Source organism: Anopheles aquasalis, chromosome 3 (genome assembly GCF_943734665.1).
Source record: "Anopheles aquasalis chromosome 3, idAnoAquaMG_Q_19, whole genome shotgun sequence".
Classification (NCBI taxonomy): Eukaryota; Metazoa; Arthropoda; class Insecta; order Diptera; family Culicidae; genus Anopheles; species Anopheles aquasalis.
This window is the reverse complement of record NC_064878.1, coordinates 61,281,049-61,298,548: the sequence shown is the minus strand read 5'-3', so window position 1 is coordinate 61,298,548 and position 17,500 is coordinate 61,281,049. Positions and strand designations below refer to the sequence as shown.

Genomic DNA, 17,500 nt, shown 5'->3' with positions numbered 1-17,500 from the left:
TGATCTGCAGCATGAAGGTGTACATCCTGATCGCTGAGCAAGGTGGCAAGGGTTCGGAGGAGGCAGCGGAGAACCGAAACTATCTGGCGTCGCGTATGAGCGAAGAAATCCAGGAGATTATCCGCGTGCTGCAGCTGACGACGTACGATGAGGATCAGAGCGAGCTGGATAATTTGACCGTGCTAAAGAAGATCCACAACGTGATCAACAACAAGCTGGAGGCGGCCAACGATTGGCTCCGTAATCCGTACGCACTGCGTGGTGGTGTCGGTGAGAAGGCGCTCCGGCAGATCGTGGAGAATGGGTTGAAGGTGGCCGATCGCTGTTTGCCGCAGGATTCCCACATTCTACGCAAGCTGGCTGGGGACATAACGGCGATGACGAACACGCTGTGTGATTTGCGGCAGGACGGTAAAGGGACGACACCGCAGGCGGACAGTATTGCGCGCGATATCCGCGATAAGCTCGGTAGCTTGGAGCAGTCGGTGTTGAATGCGATTATGGGTGTGGATAAGGCCGGGCTGCAGCAGACCGCCCATACGGTGCAGGGACGTTTGGAGCAGGCATGCCGCTGGTTACAGCAACCGTCAGTCGATGATCGTGGTCTGGGTGTGCGAGCGATCGCACTGATCATCGACGAGGGACGACGTGTTGCGGATGGACTCGGTGGTCATCAGAAGGCCGAAATGATGGCACTGTGTGATGAGGTGGAACAGCTGGCGCATGATTTCTCGCAACTGTGCGCCAATGGAATGGGCCACACACCGCAGGCACAGGAGATCGCGCGGCGTCTGAACGAAAAGCTGCACGGACTGAAGAAACAGATCCAGGATGCGGTCGTGAACCGGGTGGTGGAAGATTTCATCGACATTTCTACGCCGTTGAAACAGTTCATGGAAGCGGTCGCACTGCCCGAAGGGACACCGGGCCGGGATCAAAACTTTAACCAAAAGTCGAACCGCCTGCAAGCGTTCAGTGATCGTGCATCGAAGACGAGCCGTATGGTGGCAGCCGGTGGTTCCGGTGGTAACAAGAAGCTGGCGGAGGTGCTGCTGGCGTCGGCCAACCAGGTCGACAGCCTTACACCCCAGCTCGTGTCCGCCGGTCGCATCCGGATGAACTATCCGACGAGCAAGGCGGCCGAGGAGCATCTGAACAATCTGAAGCAACAGTACGCCGATACGATCCTGCGGATGCGTACGCTGTGCGATCAGGCCACCGATCCGGCCGACTTTATCGAAGCGTCCGAGAAGCAGATGCAGAAACACTCGTTCCTGTGTGACGATGCAATCCGGACGCGCCAACCGCAGAAGATGGTGGACAATACATCGAGCGAGGCGCGCCTCGCCAATCGGGTGCTGCTCGTTGCGAAGCAGGAGGCCGACAACTCGGAGGACCCGGAGTACATTGGCCGTGTGAATGGGGCTTCCGATCAGCTGCAGGCTTCAATCTCACCGATGGTCCAGGAGGCAAAGCTTGTCTCGACCAACATTGCCGATCCGGTGGCGGCTTCGAACTGGCGCGAAGCGAACAAAGCGTTGCTGCAGAGCGTACGGAATGTGCGCGGAGCCATCACGCACGCACCGGCCGTTCCGGAGATGCCGGATTTGTCACAGCTGCAGCTCTCGAACGAAACCGTACCACCACCGAGGCCACCGTTGCCGCGGGAGAATGTACCGCCGATGAGACCACCACCACCACCGGCCGAAACCGACGACGAGGATGATGTGTTCCAGGGCCATATGCCGCACGCCAATCAACCGATTCTGATGGCGGCCCATGGGCTACACCAGGAGGTGCGCCAGTGGTCGTCGAAGGACAACGAGATCATTGCCGCGGCCAAGCGTATGGCGGTGCTGATGGCACGCCTTTCGGAGTTGGTTCGAGCCGATTCGAAGGGCAGCAAACGGGAGCTGATTGCGACGGCAAAGAAGATTGCGGAAGCGTCGGAAGATGTGACGCGGTTGGCGAAGCAGCTGGCACGCCAGTGTACGGACAAGCGTATCCGTACGAACTTGCTGCAGGTGTGCGAGCGTATCCCGACGATCGGTACGCAGCTGAAGATCCTGTCCACCGTCAAGGCGACCATGCTCGGTGCCCAGGGTTCGGAGGAGGATCGCGAGGCGACGGAGATGCTGGTTGGCAACGCCCAGAACCTGATGCAGAGCGTAAGTGGAGTGGCGAGGAGGCCCGAGGATCAATTTGATAACCTTTATCGTATTTTTTTGCAGGTCAAGGAAACGGTTCGTGCGGCCGAGGGTGCCAGCATCAAGATTCGCTCGGATCAAACCAACCAACGACTACGCTGGGTACGTCGGCAGCCCTGGTATCAGTACTAAACACTAGTCCATCATCACCACCCCCAAAATTCTGTTCCCCTTGTCGAGTTCTTCGTTGTGCGCACGACGCCGTTTGGTTCGTGCGCTGTCGCTAATCGTATGTCCCGTGGTCATGTGTTCTGTGCCCTTAATCGACAATCGTTGCGAAGATCACTGTCAGCCTTCGTTAAAGGTAAGCTTTTCAGTGCCGGATTCACCGCTCAAACGTGCAAGCAAAGTATGAAAAAATGTTGCCAAATAGATGAGGAAAGGAGCAGAGACGGGAAGGAATCCATTCATCACACTCGCACACACCCTGCCTTATGTTGAGGCGTTGGTTGGTGTGCTTTTAGAACATGCTTTCATCTACTGGAACCGGAAACGACGCGGCAGCGCAACGAGATTTGGATGAAAACATCATCGATTCACAGCTTTAACACATAGCGTTTTCTATACTAATTTGATGTGATCGTACGGCCGATCGGACGAAGGCAACGATGACGACGAATGGAGACGATGGTTTTGGAGTGAAGGAGAACCGTTTGCCTTGAAGAGGAATGCGCGCGCAAACGACTAACTGTTAGCTGTTACTCTTGTTAGTGGTGACTTCAACTTGTAGATTTTAAAAATGCAATTCATATTAACGGTTACTCACACTCTTGTTAGGCGGTTAAATGGAAGACGGACGAATCGAATCGATTGTTTTAAAATGTGCAGATGTGGCCTGCGTGTGCGTGTATGTGTGTTTGTTGGAACGCTGGAGCAGCGGGAATGGCAAGATCGGACAGACAGGCAGGCAAGTTAGTTCAAATGTAAGTTTTAGCGCGTTAGTAGCGTTCCCCTCGTAACACTCTTTTTGTAGTTTCTTTGTGTGAAGAAGGAAGCAGTAATTCTTGTTGTTCTCAGCCCAACCCCCATCTTACTTTCCATTAAAAACTTACTCGATCGTGATCGTTGCGTTTCATCACGTGCAATAATTAACGCGCGCAGCAGTAAAACCTCAACCTCAGTCAACCTCACTAGGAAAACGCCTAATCTGGTAGTGATAAATGTTTCAAAAGTGGGCAGCATTGTTTACTCGTTCTACTACTACTTACAAGCTTACTTTAGGTAGTCATATTATCATAAATCCCTGTGGAACCCGTACTAAGCGTTACACTAAATCGTGAAACTGTTAGATTTGCCCCCCTCACCCTTTGAGTGCGTGTTGTGTCTGAGTGTTCGCGTGTGGTTGATTGAGCGTTAAGTTTTTCCGATTAATCCCTGGAGCTATAAGCTACCGTCAACTGGCCAAAACCACTAAAGTGTGACCACAAAACACACGCAACCGAAATGATAGATAGAGCGAGGCAGAGTGTGTGAGAGAGAGGAAGAAGTTTGATGGAAAGCTAATTACAATCAACGCATTTTCGTAGATGAATTTATAAGCCGGTATCGGTACGCACCGACCACCGGCCTGGCCACTACTACTCATCGGATGCAATAGGAACGAACGAGCGAGAATTGATAATCATCATGAGCATCATGATCGACAAACGGCGCGGGGTTGAGTGCAAGGCCTACACCCGTTCCGTGCGCCACGCACAGCTGGATAGATTTTTAACGTATTAACAAGTGCCTATTTATTGTTGTAACACAAAATTTGATGAATGACTCTTTCTCGATTGAATTTAGTTCGTCGTTTTTTTAATCTTTGATTTTCGGAAGGATTGTAAAGAGAGAAAAATATATATATAATATTAAAACAAAGCGACGCGTGCCAGAGTTCGGACGGTGATGAAAGAAATGAGTAAAACATCCGCACGGTTTGTAGAAATTAACAAAACAGGAAGACTTTAATAAGGCACAGTAAAGCGGAACCACTTTTTATCGTTGGACAGGTTGCTCGAGGTAGAGGAACTGCGTTTTTGGCTACTCCTCCTCCTGGGGAGTCTAATAAATGCATTCGTTGCCATGGTGATTCTGTGTCCACCTATCATCACCTCCTGCGACTACGCTACGTTAAACGTATCGATCGGACAGGGTGGTTTGTGTGCTTAAAGCGAAGGAATGTGTACTGCATAGCGTTCGCGGAGATTAGTGGTCGATCCTAGTAGTCGATCAGTTTGCGAATGCCAGCGAGGCATCGGTGCTTATCGGGAATGTAGAACGGTTCGAAAACGTGCGGGAAAGGCGTATCCCAACCCGTTACACGCAGTACAGGCGATTCGAGATGCAGGAAGCATTCCTCCTGTATCGTGGCCGCCAATTCCGCACCAAACCCATTCGTCAACGGTGCCTCGTGGGCAATCAGTGCACGTCCCGTTTTCTTGACCGACTGCAAAGAGAAGAAAACAATCATAGGAGGCTTAGTAACCAGAGTTACGAGATCGCAGTAGACCGGGGACGCTTACATTGCAGATGGTTTCCTTGTCCCAGGGCAGGATCGAAACGAGATCGATCACTTCACAGCTCACATCGAGTTGTTTCTTCGCCATATCGGCCACCTCCTGCAGGACGTGGATTTGTGTGCCCCAGCCAATGAGCGTAATGTCGGTGCCGGCACGCAGTACATCAGCCTTACCGAGGGGCGATTCAAATGCGGCCACCGGTACTTCCTCGACCGCAGCCCGGTACAGTGTCTTCGGCTCGAACACGATGCACGGATCGTTATCGTTGACGCAGGCCAGCAACAAACCCTTCGCCTTGTTCGGTCCACGCGGTACCACTACCTTTAGGCCGGGTGTGTGCGCAAAGTAGGCCTCAGGAGACTGCGAGTGATAGCAGGCACCGTGACCGACGGCACCGCACGGTGCCCGGAATGTCAGGGAACCGCAATCATACAGATTACCACTCCGGTACCGATACTTGGCCGCTTCGTTCACAATCTGATCGAAGGCGGGGAAAATGTAATCCGCAAACTGCATCTCAGCGATCGCTTTGGCACCGGTGTTGGCAACTCCGATCGCGAATCCGGCAATACCCTGCTCACAGAGCGGCGTATTAAACACCCGGCCCTTGCCATACTTCTTCTGCAGACCCATCGAGCAGCGGAACACGCCACCGAATGCCACGTCCTCACCGAACACCAGCGCCGAATCGTTCTGCTCCAGCGCGATATCCATCGCTTGGTTGATCGCTTGGAACATGTTCATCTTCTGCGTAGGACCATCGATCGGTGCCTTCGCATCCGGCTGGTACACGAAGTGGGACGAGTGGCGGACAAGCGCCGCCGTCGCCGCGGCCGATCGGCGAGATCCGGCCGCCAAGGAAGTAGTCGCTTTGGCCAACACGTTCATCTTGCTGAGGGAAAGGGGGAAAAGGATACGCTGGAGTTATGTAATCATTCGAGGTTCTGGACTGGAATTTTAATTCCGATTGTTGCCCACTGTGGGAGCTTCTCGGAAGTTAACTTACCTCAAAAGGGAATGTAGAAATTGCCGAGGAAATGAGAGAAACAAGGAAACAAAGCCAGAGCGGTTTTACGTGCAACGAGTGGGGTTTACGATAAACAAAAGATTTTTTTTGAGGAACCTGAACTTTGACAATCAGCTTATGCTGCAAGGCCATGCTCGTTTGTTTGTTGTTGTTCGGACGGTTCAAACTCGTTGCACAACGTTGTCCCTGACCGAGCGGAGGGCGATTTTCCGTAATCATCATGCTGCGGCCCGGTGGCTGGCGCAGGCTGGCTAAAAGCATCAATCAAAGGTAAGGAGGAAAGGCCAGGAAGAGGGACAATCGTCCTTTGCTAACATTTCCCCCTGTCTGCCACAGTAATCGCCGGTTATCGACGTACGATGTGGTGGTCGTTGGTGGCGGACATGCGGGCACGGAAGCGTGTAGTGCGGCCGCTCGGATGGGTGCCCGTACTCTGCTGGTAACACACAAGCGGTCTACGATCGGAGAAATGTCTTGCAACCCTTCGTTCGGTGGTATCGGAAAGGGGCATCTGCTGCGTGAGGTGGACGCACTCGATGGCGTGTGTGGCCGTTGCTGTGATCGTAGCGGTGTGCAGTATAAGGTGCTAAACCGCCGGAAAGGACCTGCGGTATGGGGCCCACGGGCACAAATCGATCGCGTGCTGTACAAACGCGAAGTGCAACAAGAACTCGCTCGAACACCCAACCTGACCATCGTAGAGGCTTCAGTGGAAGATATCGATCATGTGCACGACGAGCACGGTGCGGTACTGACGGGAGTGAAGCTCGCAAACGGTCAAACCGTGAGCACCACCAGTCTAGTCATCACCACCGGCACTTTCCTGCGGGGTCAGATCAATATCGGACTCGATACGCGTCCCGCCGGTCGCATAGGGGATGAACCGGCGATCGGATTGGCGAAAAGTATCGAACAGCTGGGCTTTCGGTTGGGGCGATTGAAAACCGGAACACCACCACGCATCCACCGGGACTCGATACGATTCGAGGTGTTGGCCCGCAATCCCGGTGATGATCCTCCCGTTCCGTTTTCGTTTCTGAACGATCGTGTATGGCTCGATGCTGACCAACAGTTGGATTGCTACCTAACCCAAACGACCCCAACGGTGAACGAGATCGTGAAGCGTAATCTGCACTGCAATCGACACGTAACGGAGGAGCTTACGGGGCCACGGTACTGTCCTTCGATTGAATCGAAGGTGCTACGCTTTGGCCACAAGCTGCACCAGATTTGGCTCGAACCGGAGGGCTTCGATAGTGATCTGATCTACCCCAACGGTCTCTCCTGTACGCTGCCCGAGGAGGAACAGGTACAGCTGGTACGCTGCCTGGTGGGGCTCGAGAAGGCCGAAGTCGTACGGCCTGGATACGGTGTCGAGTATGATTTCGTCGATCCACGCGAGCTCTATCCGACGCTGGAAACTAAGCGTGTCCGGGGACTGTTTCTCGCTGGACAAATCAATGGCACGACGGGTTATGAAGAGGCGGCCGCTCAGGGACTGCTGGCCGGTGCTAATGCTGCTGCAAAGGCCCTCTCGAAACCACCACTCACGGTCAGCCGAACCGAGGCGTATCTGGGTGTGCTGGTCGACGATCTGACAACACTGGGAACGAACGAACCGTACCGTATGTTCACGAGCCGTGCTGAGTTCCGGTTGAGCCTCCGGCCCGATAATGCCGATCTGCGACTAACGGATAAGGGGTACGCGATTGGTCTCGTCTCCGAGGAACGTTATCGCCGGATGATTTCCATCCGTGATCGGATAGCGAAGGCAGTGGAGGTACTGCGCGACATACGGAAGGGTAGCAATCAGTGGAAGGCGGCCATGGGATTACCGGCAGCGAAAGCGAGCATCTTCAAAAGTGCTTTCGAAATGCTGGCCATTTCCACAGATGACATCACGACGGAGCGGTTGTGTGCAGCAGAACCCGGCATGCTCGGATGGATACGGGACGATCCGGAACTGTGTCGCCGGTTAAAAATCGAAGCCCTGTACGCGCTGTCCATAGCGGATCAGTCGCGTGAGGTGGAGGAGGTACAGCGTAATGAAGCTCTTCGCATTCCCGATACCATCGATTATCTAGCGTAAGTGTGCTGATGTTGGTGTGTTGGTGGTTGTTAATTTTGGTCTTTGCTTTTACAGAAAATCACTTAATCTGTCCTTCGAAGAGCAGGAGAAGTTGATTCAAATTCAACCACAAACGGTAAGCACGCGAGGATCCTAAGGAGGTTCAGGTCAGTGTTCTGATCGTTCTTTCCGCTTCTCTCTTCCCTAGATTGCCGCTGCAAGCCGTATCCAGGGTGTTACGCCTTCTTCCATCGTTCGGTTGGTAAAGTACGTGAAGCATCACGAAATGAGCGTAGCACAGTAGGCCAGATTGAATCGAGTCAGTTGTGAGAGTGGTATAACCCGATCGGTTGGGCTGTGTTTGTTCATTGTTCAATCCGGTAAATAAATAATTAAATAAATAACTCGCCTTCTCTCTCTCTGGAGAGAACGCACTACACGGTCTCCAAAAAACGGGTTTGCACGAAGTTGGTTAATATATACAGAGTGTATCACACCGTGGACTTTAAGTCAGGCGACACAACAAGGAAACGCCACACAATAAAACGGATTACAAACGAAACGAAAAAAAAACCATGGAAACCATCACATCACTTTCATGTCTAAGTCTGTGATTCACGTTTCTGGCGCGAACGAAAGAAAACCAATCTCAGTAGACAGGGCACTCTCCCTGGTCAGGTAAGGAGGAGGTAAGTCTGTTGATTAGACGAGGCGAATAGCTTGGCCACGTTTAGTGCGCCAAATCGGCACCCCGTGTTTCGTACGGTAACAGCATACACGCCACACTGGCACAGGCCGCAAATATCCCGTACACGGACACCGCACTCCAGATCGAAGACTGAAAGAGCACCTGCGCGATGTACGGCGTTGCCATCGCGCCTAACCGTGCCAGTGCCGAGCATCCACCGACACCGACAGAACGGAGAGCCGTCGGGTACACCTCCGGTGTGTAGACATACGCGGCCTGGAACAGCCCCGCAATGACACCACGTGCCATAAACAGGATAATGGTCAGGAAGACGCGTCTGAAAGCGATAAAATGGGATTAAAAGTTGCATAAAGCATTGATGGCGATCCAACTCCACTTACACCTCGGTAACGGTGATCATAAGCACACAGCCGGCATAGAACAGAAACTGAAGGGCCATCGTTTTCTTTCGCCCAAATCGCTCGATCACGTAGATGGTAGCGAAAATGCCCGGAAACTCGGCCAGTGTCGTCCACAGCAGATCCATATAGTCCGTCGTCGCCAGCGGTTGACAGTCGATCATGCCCGGTTCGTCACCATCGACGATCGTTTTGTTCTTTCCTCCAAACAGCTCGGTCGACATCAGGACGAGCCCGTAGTAGCAGAACGCACACGACATCCAGATAAACCACAGGAGCAAGGTGGTGCGCCGGAGCGAGCTACCGAGCAGTGCCTTGAAGCTACCGCGCGAACCACTCGGCCCTTCGACGACCAACCGGCCGAGTAGCATCGGTCGCCGGTTATCCTTGGCGATCTGTTCGAGTGTGTTGAGTGCTTTATCGCTTTGGCCACTCGTGACGTGATAGCGGGCCGATTCCGGAAGCCACTGTAACCGGGAGAGAGAGAGAGAGAGAATGTTGAATTATATAAAGAAATGCCAATGCATAAATATGGCAAACGGAACTTACCGGTGTGATGATGGCGAAGATGAAAAGCGGTGCAGCCGACAGTCCTAGCAACCATCGCCAGCCAAGATTCGGTGTGACGGCCAATGCAAGCGCCACCTCGAAGCATGCTCCCAACGCCCAAAAGCACTGCGAAAATAAGGATCTTTTAGTAACTGCTCTCCACAATTCGAGATCATGACTTACATCCAGTAGCACAACACACTTGGCCCGCTGTTTCGTTGGCAGGAACTCGGCGTAGAGTGTAACGCTGCAAAACAGAGAACAGAAAGATTAGTTTTCGATCAACGTATGCCTTGAATGGCGATGCAACTTACGATTGTGGTACACAACCGATGGCGAATCCAACGAGTCCTCGAAGCAACAGCAACCAACCGAAACTGGGCGCAACGGAACTCAGCAGGCCGTACAGGAACAGCAGCACACCGCACAGTGTCAATGCCTAGAAGCAGTAACTAGATAATTAAATATTCGCTCTCAAAACAGACACAAAAGGTACGTACCGGTTTCCGGCCATATCGATCACTCAGATGGCCCCAAAACGTTGAACTAAGCATCATTCCGAGGAACACGACGGTAGTGACAAGGGCCTGCTGGTACCGCGTGATACCCCAATCGCAATGCAACGCCGGTCCAAGCACACTCAGTATCGTCATCTCCATCGAATCGGCCATCCAACACAACCCAACGCACAGGGACAGCTTCACCTGGAACCATCCGAACCCGAGCGCATTGACAGCCTGCGTCACCGTGTACGTATCATCCGGTACGACACTGACCGAAGCGAGCTCAAACTCCGGAGCACCGGCACCAGCGGCCGTTAGCATCGTTCCTCCTGCAGCACCATTCCTGTCACCGTTTTGCTCTGCACCACCGGCGGATGATGTGGGTGCTGCTGTTGCCGTGCTCCCTGGTGGGCGAGGTACATTAGCACCATCCATCTCCTCGTAGCCTCTCGAAAGGCCAACTACCCGTCTTGGCTTCATTGTGACGCTGTGTCTTTACTCTCTCTCTCTCTCTATCGCTCTCTCTGACTCTCTTTCTATCTCTCTTTGCAGCTACAAAAAGAAAGGACAAATAAGAAATCCAGATTAAAATATGTTTTGGTAAATTGTTCTCCCCCGGTCTGTTAGAGGTTCGTCTTCTGTTCGTTGAAGTCTTTCGTCTTTCCGGCATTCCGTGTAAGTGTGTTCTGCGCGCGTGTCCTCAATCTGCGGCCGTGGGTGCACGCAAACCAACGTAAGGAGCACTTTCACGCCAACAAACCCTTGGCCAGCCGGCGCCTGGCGCTTTTCGCGTAACTTTCCGAAAGTATATCGCGCCATTGAAAAAGGTGCGCGCAACCAGCCGCTAAGTGGAGCTACACACAAGAAGTTAAGTACACAACAACAATAACAACAGCACAACAAAAAACCTCGCATACACATGCACACAGATAGACGAGACTCATCAGACGATCCGTGACGCGATCGTGAGGCGGTGATCGATCGATCGATCGGCACACATGCACACACCCGCGCCTAATGCATTCCTAATGACGTTTTGCGGGTTGGGTCTGTCTCGCGTTGGTTGTGGTTCGTCGTTTTTTTTTTGTTCGTTCACTTGAAATGATTCACATCTTTTTTTGCTTCTTTTTGCCGAGAAGATTGAGCGAAGATCGAGCAACTTACATGTGGATCACGGTGCACGATTACAGATGAGGAAGAAAAAGAAGACGTAGGTAACTAACGGTATCTGGAACTGCGACTCGATGAATATGATTGTTTCCTTTGCAGCACCACATTCCAACGCACAACGTCTTCGGTTGTTTCTGCTGCTACTGTTGCTGCTCACGCGTCCACAGGCGTTGCGTGTTGAAGGCAGCACTCCGTGACACTTTCGAATTTGAAGAAGTCCGCAACAATTCCGCCAAAGAAGACGACGACGGGGGTCAAAGACCACTCGGGGCGTACTCGACGATATATGGCCGTGGTGCAATCACCGAGAGTTTGCGCACAATGCACGCACGCACGCACCACAGTGCGGATGGCGTAGTAAGGCGTAGTATGCAAAACGCGAACCACCAATTTCGACACGTCCGACTCCCCGAAAAAAGCAACAAAAAAAACCCCACCCCGATGAGCTTCTTCGCCTTCCCTGGCGCACGGCACAGTAACAAGACTGATGGACTGCCTGGTGCTTCGCTGTTCACTGTGCCAGAGTCCGAGGCAGAGCAAACACCACCACTACAATCGTCTTCGTCGTCGGTGGCGGTGGCGGAAGACGATCCACCGCGGGGTGGAGGTGGCGTTGGTTTATTGTTCACCTGGCCTGGCCGTTATACAGTTACTTGAGCGCTCGGCATTTCGGCAATAGAGGGTTTGCCCATCGCTACGGGTCTGTGGGCTTGATCCACCACTACCAACACGCCAACGTCGTGCCAACGATCGATGGGCAGCATGCCAACGATGGTCGGGAGAGAGACAGCGATCGAGTGAAGTCCAAACGATCACCCGGGAGAGGATGAATGTGTGCATATGATCGCGATGTTCATTCGTTTGGTGAGACTTGGAGAGATCGAGAGAGGATCGGAACCCCGACGATCACCGACGATCCTCGTGCTGGAGCATAACAATACCGAACCGAATGGAAGCCGGGTACAGGGTGACACCGTCGTTATGCTGCATCGCCCCCTTCGTTTCATATGCGCCTTTGCAAGGTCATTCTGGGTTGGACGGACGGAGTCGGGTTAATGGCTTCCTGCGGTCGCCATCCTAGATCCTGGCATGAGTGCTGATCGTTAATCAAGCATAATATCGAGATGACTAGTTAATGGGTTGTTCAAGGCAATGCCAATTCGTGCAAGGATCGATGAAGCAGATCAAAAATGGCCAAAGACGAAATGGTGCTCATAATGTGGGTCATAAAGTCAAGAAAACTGTCAGCATCTGGACAGGAATCTGATCTATCCGATTAATTTAAGAGGAAGAAGAAGAAGAAGCAAACAAAGATCGAAAGAAGTAAAAAGGATTTTTATGAGTGTCAATAATATTCGCAAGAAGCCTACTCTGCGACAGTGACCTCCGCTTGGACATGCGATGAAGGACAATGAAGCTGAATAATCCTGTCAAATTACACTGAGAGAGGTACTATTGTACTCCTGCCATTAAGATGGATTGATGGTATTGACATTGATTCCATCAGAATTGTTCGAAGACGGCTCAAGATCACGGTGTGACCAAAAGTTCTTCATTCGAAGGTGAAGCCCGCTCGTCAATTGTAGTACCGGATAAGTAATTAAATCGTGCTCTTTTGCAGCATAAAGAGCAACCGTCCAACAATGTGTAGGGCCCCAAAAAAAAATAAGAAAAAGGAATCGGATATTATGCATTGCTCAGCTCTGTTAATCCACTAGTTCCTTTCAGGCTGCATTCCAATCGCGAATATGTCCACAACATTATCGTGCAAAGCAATCCGTGCCTACGCATCAGTCCATGCTAGTTCGTGAATGAAAACGTACGCCCCAGCACACGTGTGCTAGTTGTTCAGAACCAGAGTTCTCTTCCAGTGGAACCCTTTCCAGCGCTTTACTCTGGTGGATAATCCCAGCAATGCCATCGACTCGGTTTATTGCCGAGCGCCGAATATTCAAGGAGAACCGTTATTCACGACTCCCCTCACGGCTGTGAAGTAGAGGGAGCAAACAAACAAAATAATTCACACTCATACAGACACGCACTCCCAAAATAAAAAAATCTCCGGCTTGGCCCCGAAAATACGCCCGCTGCACCTTTCAATGTCGCCGCCACCAGAGAGCAATGCTGGGAAAGAGAGATAGACAGAGACAGCGGAATAGAAAGCCAGCCAAAGTGCGAAGGAGATCGCATTTTGTGGGCTATTTCAGCCCCCTCCGGCGGTACGTGACAATCCTGTCCGAAGAGCGAGATAAATGTGACTTTCCGTTCACTTCCATCCGGTGCAAGGCAAACGGGATGATCACAAACAGGCTGCATCAGGCCACCTACTGCACAACAGCGTAATTCCGGGCGCGTAATTCCCCCCAATCTGCCATTCGATTTGTTTCAAGGACGTGTCACGCTTTTTGGGGCTGTTAAGCACATCAAAAGAAGCAACCGACAGGTGTGGCAACAGGATGGCACACTGGCGAACGTGCTTCACCTTCACCTTTCACTTTTCACTCATCATGACGATGATCACTGACCTACAGGAACACAATCGTCGTTGCTGCAGACGCATAATGGGCGCGTCCACGGTGCGGAAGCGCGCTTCCCTTGGTGAAGGTCTCTCTCTCTCTCCCAATTCCCCGCATTCGTTGAAGGACAGCGCGCGCGGTGATTCCCTATGAAAGGGCCGTCCTCGAAGTGATGCTCTTCCGGATCATAATCACCATCCCGCCATCCCACGGTGACCATGAAAGCTTCTTGCGCGCCATTCGCCGCACCGTTGAACCTGCTGCCGCTGCCAACTGGGAGTTGCACAATAAACTTCGCGAACAACCCCGAACACTGCCCGCGTTGCCCTTCGCCAAACGTTCATTGGCATCAGCGTACACCGGACCGGACGAAGGACCGGATTGCAGAGTGCGAGCATAATGTGTCGCGACCACGACAGCGACGCCGCGCATTGATGTTGAGCAACTGCAACTGACGCTGATCGCACCCTTTGCAACCCGTTCCGTGCACTTGTGGCCGCCGCGTCCGTCGAGTGCACTCCGGGTCGAATCGACGGATCGATCACCGCGGCACCGCAGTGTGGTGTTGTCATCACCGGACCGGCCTTTGGTCACCCTTTTTGCGGTTGGCCTTGGAAGGTGGTGCGTGGTGTGCACTTACACCTCACCCTCTCAGCTCTCAGCCTCACTTCCTCTCACTTGTTTCTAGAAGCCCTCCCGTGCGATCGAACGCAACGAGATCCTCCCAAGTATTGTGCGCGCGCGCTGGCCTTAGCAGAGCAAACTTAATTAGCACTTATTACTCCCCCCCAGCCCCCCTTTCCTGCCCTGTCCTCTCTCTATTTCAGATGTTTTGCTAGATTGTTTGAACAGCGTGGACGTGTACGTACTTTCTCGATGGTCAATCGGTTGAATCGGTTGCGAAATGATGGCGTGTGCGCGCTGAGCGTTTGAAGATTTGCGCATCGACTGCCGGTGGACAACGGACTCCCTTTAATCCTGCTCACAATAATGGCAAGCTGCCTGTGTGGAACAGAGACACGGAAGTGTCTATTTGCTGCGTGCTTGTGTGCCAGCACGCTAAAGGTTAGTGGGTCTCGAGGACATTAAACACCGGGAATCGGGCGGCTTACGCAATCCAGACAGACCTCCAGCCAGCCAGCGTGGTACCCGCGTACCAAGTCACGGGCTTAAAATGTTAGGTCAGGAGCAGGATGGGAAGTAGCTAGATAAAAGTAGATAGATAGAAGCGCAGTCGGCATTTCCTTCGTATGAAATGGAAGGGCCCACCGTGCGCGCTGGAGTGCAGCCTGTCAAACAGCGCATTAGGTCATCGACCAGGCCTCAGTCAACACCGTCGTAGTTACACCGTCTGACCACAGAGTATAGTATCGCGCAATGGCGCAATTGTCGCGCCACCGTGGATTGCACGTAGAGCGCGCAAGGTTTTAACTATTCTCTTTTTTACTTTTTTTTTAACGACCAACCGGCCAATTGCCAGGGCGTTCTTCGTTAGAAAGTACAATTACGCCGTGCTCGACCTAATGACCTGGCGCAACTGCGGTGGCCGCACAACGAACGCGAACGTTTATCGCTGGCCATTACTTTTTTGGCAGTTACTTTGCCAGCGAGTCGGGCCAGCCGTCTTTACGTCAGGTCCACGGTTTGAAGATTACTTAATCGCGCGAGATTGTGTTTGAGATTCGCCGATTCCGATACTCGGAGTTTGTGCGAAGCCTTGTTTCGGATTCGGTGTCGTGTGCAGCAGCAGCATCCGAGAAGCAGTGCAACCATGGCATACTCAGCCCTGATGACGAGTAGCCCGTACGCTTGAAAACCATCTAGTAATCAGTGAGTTGTAAAGTGAAGTTCCTGTCAAGTTGCCGACGACTTTTGCCGGAGAATCGGTTGCACCAAAAAAAGAAAAGTACACCACGGAGTCCAGCGGCCATAACTTGTGCCAGTCAACTAGCCAAAAAACCAGTTCCAGGTTGACAGCTAGGCACGGAGCAGCATCAGCAACAGCAACTCTCGCAGTCGGTCAGTCGGTCGATCGGTCGGCCGGTTCGGTCCGATCCGATCCGATCCGATCCGATGCACCAACACAATCGAAAAACACGCCAAAAAGCCACACAAAAGGCACACAAAGTAGGTAAGCGGCTGTTGCTACTACTACTACGGTTACCGTTACCTACTATTCGGCGGGTCCACCCCTTCACCACCGCAGCCTCTCTTCTCGCTTCGCACAAAATTCGCCAACTCCACAACCCCAAAACCGGCGACGACCGCCGGCTGAACTGAAAGGGAAAACCAAAACCAAACCAGTGAAAAACAATACCAAAAAATAAACCGCTACACGCGAGAAAGCAGTGAGAGCGCAGCTTCTCCCTCGCTGGATTCCCCTGCATCCTGCGATGCCTGCGATCTCCTGGCGAAACGAGATGACGAGATCCGCAACAGCACACATATGTGGTGCGCACACATGGCTCTCTCTCTCTCTGTCGCTCTCTCACCGTTCGCCGTTGCTTTTCCTTTCTTTTCATTTCTGCCAAACGATCGTGCCACCATTATACAAGCGCGAACCGGCGAGCCGGGGAATCGGTCGGTCGCGGACGAACGAGAGGATTACGCGAGGGCAGCAGCAGCAAACAGGCCGTTCGGCGGGGTGATTGTCGTCAGGTCCGCGCGACCACCACCTTTCGTAACCCTCTTACACACGGGCCCAAGTGTCCGCGCATCGCACCACTTCCAGCCCATCAGTTCCCCCCAGTGGCTGCTGTGATGTGAGATCTGCACGACGATGACGACGCCAGCTAAGCGACCTTGATCCAGTGCGGCTCGGATTCCAGTTTTACTGACTGGTTAGTCGGTCCGCGTCGGTCCGGAAAGTGGCGCCGTCTTTGGGGAGGGGACGAAACAGACCCGGTGCATCCTTTCGCTCACTCTCTCGCGTGGTTTTCAGCCCTCGTCCACCATCGTAGTCGCCTTGAAGCGATCGAGCTGCATCCGCCATTACGGCCATTCAACTTCAACCTCACGGAGAAGTAGTAGTAGGCTGTTACTGGTGCTGCTGCTGCTGCTGCTGCTGCTGCTGGCGAAATGTCATCAATACGTGCGAGAAAACCAATCTCACCGCCAGCTCAGTCAAGCCGGCATTCGTTCATCAAAAAGTCAAGTGATGGATGGATGGCGATTACTCCGGGTTTTTTGTTCTCCAGTTTTATTGCTGTTGACCTTCGCTCTTACCCAACTAACTACAGGCTAGAATAATAATTTAACGACAAAGCACCATCGGCAAACACACACATACACATACTCGCGTGGCTCGCGAACGTCCTATTAATCCGAACCGTTCACTTAACAGCCACGGTCCTCTCCCATCCTCCCCCCCCCCCTCCCCCGTTCCATTCTGAGGAGTCCTTCGCTCTTCACTCTTCGGAAGAGAGGGTTCACCGAAAAACAAAAACCGGATCCCCCTCCCCCCCCCCCCCCCCCCCCCCCCCCGGGGGCAAGGAAGGAACGGAGGGAGTTTCCCATTATCACATGCCAGCCAAGCGCATAGGAAGTTAACCACCGCATACACTCACGCACTCACATTCGCATGATGCATTATTAAGATTTAATAGCCCTCCTCCATTGCCGTGCGTGCCCTCCCCATTGTGCTCAGCTCGGCTGAGCTTGGTCTGCCCCCACGACGGCTGCTGGCGTGCTCGAGGAAGGAGTTGTGGCGTCGGAACTCGCGGTATTATCTGGAACCACTACGGTCGGTGGTTTTCGGTTGAGCTTTAAAATTTCGCTAGAAATCCTACAGTACGGTATCTCGAAGCAGGCGGAAAAGAAGATGGCGACCACGTAGGACAGGAGCGCTACGCC

The 17,500-nt window shown here is 52.7% G+C and overlaps 5 protein-coding genes across 11 annotated transcripts in view; 2 read left to right on the top strand and 3 right to left on the bottom strand.

The window, feature by feature from the left end:
• The window catches only part of LOC126578395 (vinculin), a 10,697-nt gene extending 6,699 nt beyond the window's left edge, over positions 1-3,998 (top strand). For 2 of the 5 annotated variants that reach the window (XM_050240899.1, XM_050240900.1), the window contains exons 3-4: positions 1-2,168; positions 2,232-3,998. The exon at positions 1-2,168 is cut by the window's left edge and continues 553 nt beyond it. In XM_050240899.1, coding sequence (XP_050096856.1) covers positions 1-2,168; positions 2,232-2,339 — 2,276 coding nt within the window. In that variant the 3' untranslated portion in view covers positions 2,340-3,998. The remainder of the gene's footprint in view (positions 2,169-2,231) is intronic. The other 3 variants (XR_007608396.1, XR_007608397.1, XM_050240901.1) reach the window with 3 other exon arrangements.
• Positions 3,999-4,124: 126 nt separating this feature from the next.
• LOC126578405 (2-oxoisovalerate dehydrogenase subunit beta, mitochondrial) lies at positions 4,125-5,837 on the bottom strand. Of its 3 annotated transcripts, none has more exons than XM_050240920.1 (3): positions 5,715-5,837; positions 4,712-5,600; positions 4,125-4,635 (listed from the first exon to the last, which is right to left on the bottom strand). In XM_050240920.1, the coding sequence occupies exons 2-3, from the start codon at positions 5,594-5,596 to the stop codon at positions 4,408-4,410; spliced, it is 1,113 nt and encodes a 370-aa protein (XP_050096877.1). In that variant the 5' UTR covers positions 5,597-5,600; positions 5,715-5,837; the 3' UTR covers positions 4,125-4,407. The 3 variants fall into 3 exon arrangements, with proteins under 3 accessions (XP_050096877.1, XP_050096875.1, XP_050096878.1); XM_050240918.1 differs by having other exon boundaries at positions 4,712-5,626; positions 5,715-5,816; XM_050240921.1 differs by having other exon boundaries at positions 4,712-5,596; positions 5,715-5,816.
• A 53-nt stretch (positions 5,838-5,890) lies between these two features.
• On the top strand, positions 5,891-8,385 carry LOC126578401 (protein MTO1 homolog, mitochondrial). The gene is made up of 4 exons (XM_050240909.1): positions 5,891-6,005; positions 6,072-7,820; positions 7,879-7,939; positions 8,012-8,385. The coding sequence occupies exons 1-4, from the start codon at positions 5,956-5,958 to the stop codon at positions 8,105-8,107; spliced, it is 1,956 nt and encodes a 651-aa protein (XP_050096866.1). The 5' UTR covers positions 5,891-5,955; the 3' UTR covers positions 8,108-8,385.
• Positions 8,386-8,523: 138 nt separating this feature from the next.
• On the bottom strand, positions 8,524-11,867 carry LOC126578403 (synaptic vesicle 2-related protein). Its single transcript, XM_050240915.1, has 7 exons — positions 11,127-11,867; positions 9,960-10,514; positions 9,774-9,898; positions 9,643-9,706; positions 9,460-9,585; positions 8,893-9,377; positions 8,524-8,828 (listed from the first exon to the last, which is right to left on the bottom strand). Exons 2-7 carry the CDS (start codon positions 10,440-10,442, stop codon positions 8,534-8,536), a joined length of 1,578 nt encoding a protein of 525 aa, XP_050096872.1. The 5' UTR covers positions 10,443-10,514; positions 11,127-11,867; the 3' UTR covers positions 8,524-8,533.
• A 5,286-nt stretch (positions 11,868-17,153) lies between these two features.
• LOC126576854 (nose resistant to fluoxetine protein 6-like) overlaps positions 17,154-17,500 on the bottom strand; it is an 11,537-nt gene continuing 11,190 nt past the window's right edge. The window contains exon 9 of the mRNA XM_050238156.1: positions 17,154-17,500. This exon is cut by the window's right edge and continues 15 nt beyond it. Coding sequence (XP_050094113.1) covers positions 17,291-17,500 — 210 coding nt within the window. The 3' untranslated portion in view covers positions 17,154-17,290.